The sequence below is a fragment of the Peromyscus leucopus genome, chromosome 3, assembly GCF_004664715.2.
Source record: "Peromyscus leucopus breed LL Stock chromosome 3, UCI_PerLeu_2.1, whole genome shotgun sequence".
In the NCBI taxonomy this organism is placed as follows: Eukaryota; Metazoa; Chordata; class Mammalia; order Rodentia; family Cricetidae; genus Peromyscus; species Peromyscus leucopus.
Genome location: NC_051065.1, coordinates 66,869,703 through 66,876,310, shown reverse-complemented (window position 1 = coordinate 66,876,310; position 6,608 = coordinate 66,869,703). Strand labels below are relative to the sequence as shown.

General features: G+C 38.6%; 1 protein-coding gene across 1 annotated transcript in view; it reads right to left on the bottom strand.

The window, feature by feature from the left end:
- Nucleotides 1-3,101: 3,101 nt before the first annotated feature.
- The window catches only part of Klhl7 (kelch like family member 7), a 54,795-nt gene continuing 51,288 nt past the window's right edge, over nt 3,102-6,608 (bottom strand). Inside the window, exons 10-11 of the mRNA XM_028864178.2 lie at nt 5,180-5,277; nt 3,102-4,412 (exon numbers count right to left, since the gene is read on the bottom strand). Coding sequence (XP_028720011.1) covers nt 4,129-4,412; nt 5,180-5,277 — 382 coding nt within the window. The 3' untranslated portion in view covers nt 3,102-4,128. The remainder of the gene's footprint in view (nt 4,413-5,179; nt 5,278-6,608) is intronic.

Sequence of the window (6,608 nt, the reverse complement as noted above, 5' to 3'; positions counted from 1 at the left end):
ACATTCTACACAGCTCTCTATGTAGTTGTAACCCAGGCTGGTCTCAAAGTTAGTCATCCTCCTGCTTCAGCCTACCAAGGTGTGAGCTACCACACTCGCTTCAAACTACTTTTTAACACCCCCCCCCACTAAATTAGTTTGTATGTTATAAAAAGGAGGAAAACTAGGAAGATCAAAGTGAAATTTTAAAAAATCTTTGGGGGAAACAAGTTATTCAAAAGGATCAACCAAGTGTTAAACGCTGCAACCAGTGAAATGCACTTTCATAGTCCCAGTTTACTGAGGCTTAGTGAGAACTGGTTTGGTGTCATATTAGATGAAGTAAATTGGATTTTCTTAAGTCTTTGGTATAGTTAAGATTCTCAGTCTTAAATTTTTTTCCCCTAAATATCTCCTTTCCCTTGGTAAACATAGTAAGCTTTTCCCCCTAATACACACAAAGCAAAAACGAATATAGGATTAGTTGAATAACTGTTTATTAAGTGGCACATCTTATTTTGATATGGGCATATTAAAATAGTTAATGACTCAAAAGTTTTCATGACATTATAAATGTCAAGTTTTAAAAACTAGACCACAAAGCCACAATTCCTGTTTATAGTATGTAATACTTTTTGGCTACTAATCATTCATACTCAAATTGTGATTTTCAAAAGTTAATCATGTATTATCAAAATAGGCCACTTCCAAGGACAGAACACCAACAGACCGGATATCTACTGAAATGAAAGCAGAACACATTACAGGAAAGGAATTTTGAAAAAAGTAATGAAATATAATTTTATACAAAGTAATTTGTACACAACATAGTAAATTTTGAATCCAGTTTACTTTTACCCATTATCCTGGCTTTGAGAATTGTGTATAACAGTTCTGGTGGGGAGGCAATTCTTATTGGAATCATGATATAGACTAATAGGGGTAAAGCTGTGGTGATGTTTTGTATAAGCTCTAACAAAGTTTGCCTAAAGATCAGAGGGCAAAGCTAGCCACTAGTTAGCCATAGAGGCCAGGCACTGGTGGCACACACCTTTAATCCCAGAACTCAGGAGGCAGAGGCAGATGGATCTCCGTGAGTTCAAGGCCACCTTGAGCTACACAAGATTGATCCTGTCTAAAAGAGAAACAGAGCCAGGCAGTAGTGGCACACATCTTTGATCCCAGCACTTGGGATCTCATGCCTTTAATCCTAACACTAGGGAGGTGGAGACAGGAAGTGATATGGCTGGGTGGAGGAATACACGGTGGGAAGAGACAGGAGCTGAGAGCTCTTTCAGTCTGAGGAAAGGCAAGAACTCTTGTGGATGGCTGCTCTACTTCTCTGATCTTTCAACTTTTACCCCCTAATATCTGACTCCGGGTTTTTATTAATAAGACCTATTAGGATTCATGCTACGTCAAACTTGGTGTAATGTGTTCTAGTTAACACAGCCCAAAAAGAACAGCTAGTATATTTAAAATATTTTAAGCAGTGCTCCATATTCTATATGGGCTGTCGCTCAATTAGTATAACCACATTATAGTATGAAAAATGAGTATTTTGTTACCAGAAAATTTAGCCACATTAAAAATGTTTTATTTCATGTTTGCCAGCATGTATGTACTCACGTGCTTCACTGCATGTGCCTGGTACTCGAGGAAGCTAGAAAGAGGGCATCAGATTCCCTGGAACTAGAGTTATAGATGGTTGTGGGCCTCCGAGTGGATGCAAAGGACAACACTCTCTGGGTCCTGCTGCAAGAGCATCAAGTGCCATCTCTCCAGCTCCAAGTAGCCATATTTTTATATAGAGTGCAAAGTTAAAAATCCTACATAGAAATGTTCCAACAGTCAAATCTGGAGGTGGAGGTTGCCCAAGGCTGGAGTTTCTAAGGGTGTACTCGGTGCTCCTCACAAAACTCCTGTCTACCTAGAACTCTAGAATGTTTTCACTTTAGAAACAGAATCTTTGCAGATGCAATGGTTTAAGATAAAGTACCAGAGCCCATCTGATGTGTTGGTACATCTCCTTAGTCTCAGCAGTTGGGAAGTAGAGGCAGGTGGATATCTTGTTTCCAGGCCAGCTGGGGATGGCTCCAAGGTTAAGAGCACTAGCTGCTATTCAGGAGGACCTGCGTTCAATTCCCAGTACCCACATGGTAGCTCACAACTGTCTATAACTCCAGTTTCAGGGGATCTGACCCCCTCTTCTGACCTCTGTGGGCACTAGGCACACACATGGTATACATATATACAGACAGACAAAACATTCAGACACAGCCGGGCGGTGGTGGCCCACGCCTTTAGTCCCAGCACTTGGGAGGCAGAGGCAGGCGGATCTCTGTGAGTTCGAGGCCAGCCTGGTCTCCAAAGCGAGTTCCAGGAACGGCGCAAAACTGCACAGAGAAACCCTGTCTCAAAAAACCAAAAAAAAAAAAAAAAAAAAAAAAAAAAAAAAAAAAAATCATACACATAAGTAAAAAAAGTAACAGAGCTCAACTGATTGCTGTATTTATAAAAGAACTATGTGAAGATACTTACACAAGAGAAAAAAACGGCCATGAGAAGTGCAAGGTAGAAGACTGTGCAATGCAGTTATAGGCTGACAAGGAAATGCCAGGGACGACTGGCAACCAGCAGCAGAGAGGAGAGGGTGTGGTGGGTTTGCCCAGTCCTCCAAAAGTCAGATTTGGAGCACCTGGGCTCCTAAACAGCGAGAGTACATTTGTTTTCAGCCATTAAGTATGTGGTAGTTTGTAGCAGTCTAGAAAGCTAACACATGGGAAACAGAGGGAGTGATTACTAGTACGTACAGGGTTTCTTTCGGAGGGGTGATGAAAACATTCTAAAACTCTGAGGACTGCACACCCTGAATATAGTAAAAGCCACTAAAATGGTACAGTTTAAATGGATGCATTGTATGCCTATGGATTACATCTCAATAGAGCTGTCTGTACATAAAAACTCAACAGATAAATCTCATATTTTTCAAGTTCATTTTTAATTTAAACATTTTAGTCTATTATAACCTCCATATAGAGAAAAATTAAAAATAGAAACACTTTCACAAATTTTAAAAACATTAATGAACACACTTAGAATGAATAAACAGAGCAAATCTATTTTAAGTTAAAAATATTTAATATCAGATAAAAACATTGATGATTGACAGTTTTACATGGCACATTTCATACACAGTCAAAGGGTAAAACACTGGGAAAAAATTAATAAGTGGTTTGGTAATTTGTTGTCCACATAAAAGCAATAAACAGTGACATATATTTAACGCCAATTATTATAAAACTTTTAGAGAGATTAGGAGAAAGAAAAAACAGTATCTTTTAAAATCCACACAATACTGGGCTACAGTTTTCAATACTTTTCTAGTGATCTAGAATATCTTAAACAGCTTTTCTTCTGTTGCAGGTTAACCACGCTTATTCTGATTGGCTCTCACAGTAAGGACTGAGGGTACAGAGCACTTTTTACATTGCTGAGTAAAACCATATAAATTAATGATGCGTGCTAAGCTTAATATTTTACATGAAAATATGAAATATTTCATTTATTCCACTGAATATATTTCATGAATAATTGGGTATGGTGTTCAATCTCCAAATCTGTGAAGTTTTGTGAGAAAATATGTATGCCTTGAGCTGCTTGCTCTTGCTTACTTTAAAATGGAATAGTTTGGCACTAAATGAGATAAATGAAGACAAGCAAAATACATAATACTAGATACAGTTACCTTCTCGGTAATTATAATCCACACTACCACTTAGTTCTCGACCAAACAAACAAACAGACCTAACTACACAGCACTTACACAATATGAAAATAGAGTCTAAAGCTAAGCTTGGGCCACTTCTCTGGTGAGCATGCCCCCACTCTGCCAGAATCAGTTATATATTTGAAATTCATATTTTCAATTTTCAAAACTTTTCAAGTTTTCTGGCTGATAGGTTCTTGGTTATATGGCCAGCTAAAATATGGTCTTTGAATTAAGTAAGGAAATCCAAATAAAATAAACTTATTTTATTGGAATCTTACTTATCAAAATATCAGACCAGAACTTCATAACCAAACTACTGGAACAAAGCATGGGTGGCCGGATTTCTGTCTCGGATGAGTGGGGAGCCTACTCATCACTCAGGTTTCAAGGGTCTCCTCATTTGCTCCACAAGTATCAACAACACAAATTAGACAACTTGTGACTGGGAAAGCACGGACTTTGGAATTGGCAATCCATTTGTCTGTCTCAGTATTATACTCCAGGATGTGTCCTAATCTACCTACACCTTGAAAACCTGCCAGCACATAGATGATAGAGCCAACTGCTGCACATTTCACTGTTACACCCCTCCACGGCATCGGCGACACCATCTTCCATTCATTTGATTTAATATCGTAATATTCCACATTGTCCAGACCACCTTCAAAAGAAAATAGGAGAATTCTATCAATGATTCTTGGATCTCTTCATAGTTTTTTAACTTTTACATTTCATTGCAAAATAAAATTGTAAAACACATAGGATATAAGAGCTTTATAATCATTACCCACATATCCACTACCTAAATACTTATTCTTAAAAGAAATTGGTAATTTTTCAGAATCATTTTTTTTCCTACAAAGTTAAAGGTTAAAAAAACAAAAACATTTCCTACAAATGTTCTATCCTGGAAAAGAAAACAAAAAAGGACCAGCAGTTTACTTTCTCATTACTTTGATTATAACTTATTCCAAATGTTCTTCTATCTTTTAGCAATTTATGGAGAGTACCAAAGAAATTATTTCTTTGTTTTACTTAACAAATAGATAAGCTAATAAAATAGAGTACCATCTTTAGATTTAGTTTTATTAGCATTACTTAAGAAAATGAAAAGGCCAAACAAAGCGTAAGGAGACTCTCGTGCAGTGCTTAGAATTTTGAAAAGCTAGTAAATATTTTTTAAAAACATTCACATTCTTCAAGTGCTCAGTACTCCTTAGGCAGATGTGAAAGCATCCCTGTGGGCATAGAGAAAGGCACAATCCTGTCTGAGGTAGTCACAATGACAGGCTGACATTTCATAACACATGCTGATGCTAAGACATAGTGCTCTGTATTGCAAATGATTCAATTTTACAAAACACTCCCATAATTTAAGAAATTATTAGTAAACCCAGGGGAGTTGAAGTGTAAGTTAACATCATATACCTAAACCATTCTGGCCACCGACAGCAAATATCTTGTCCTTTACAAACACCAGTCCATGATTCTTCCTGGGCTCAATCATTGAACACAGTTCAGTCCATCTGTGAGGAAAGAAGTTTTAGTGTGCTTATTTACAAGAAATAAAGTGATTTTAATGGGACAGGCCTGTTATCCTAAACAAATGCTCATTGACTACCATGTTCCATACATATATACACCTGAGATGTCTGGAAGGCTAAAAAACACTCATGTGGTTTTGGATAATGTTTTTATAGGTGAGGTAAACTGGGGACTTTAAGCAGAAGGAAACAATTTATGTGTCTTTTAAAGAAATCCATTTCCCAATTTCCAATAATTTTTGAAATGGCAACAAGAGTGAAGAGGAAGAGTATAAATCTTCAATTATCTCCTTTTTTTCTTTGTGAGACAGTGCCTCTCTCTGTAGCCAGACGAGAACCCCCACGTAGGTGATGCTGGCTGTGAGTGTGTGATGCCCCTCCTGCCTCTGCCTCTCAGGGGCCAGGATCATAGGCCTGAGCTGCCATGCTCAGCTACATATGCTTCTAAATTAGTTATTTATTTATTTTTTTTTTTTTTGGTTTTTCGAGACAGAGTTTCTCTGTGTAGCTTTGCGCCTTTCCTGGAGCTCACTTGGTAGCCCAGGCTGGCCTCGAACTCACAGAGATCCTCCTGCCTCTGCCTCCCGAGTGCTGGGATTAAAGGCGTGCGCCACCACCGCCCGGCTAAATTAGTTATTTTTGCTTAAGTAAAACAAAACCACATAATAAACCTCATACAATGAGTAAATCAGTATTTTGAGGGGTTTGAGATAGAGTTTTGCTATCTAGCCCTGGGTGACCTGAAACTTGCTCATATAGCCCAGGGTGGATTTAAACTCTCAGTAATCTTCCTGTTCCAATTGCCCCCCAAATTCAGATTATAGGCTTGTGTGTTTATTAGTTACATGTCATTGTTGTTATTTTACTATTTTATTTTAGAGACCAAGGCTCACTGTGCAGCTCAGGCTTGCCTCAAACTGAGATCTACCTACTTCATGCTCCCAGATTGCTGGATTATAGGTGTGTGTCACCACCATGTCTTCATATATAGATGTACAGTGAGAACTTTAGGTAGTCTGGTGCGCGCGCGCGCGCGCACACACACACACACACACACACACACACACACACACACACAGTGAGCGCACATGCACGAGCACCATTTGCTGGTCCGAGTAACTTGCTACCACACAACCACTACTCAATGAGACTGAGAACACCAATGTAGACACCGTTGAAGTATACTAACATGGTAGCATTATTTACACATAACTAAGACAGACCATCAAGGTGGTGACTTCTGATAGTTGTTTCTTCTGTGTACACCTGCATAGCCTACACTCGTGACTCTGAGGGTGCGGATGGTACGTAGG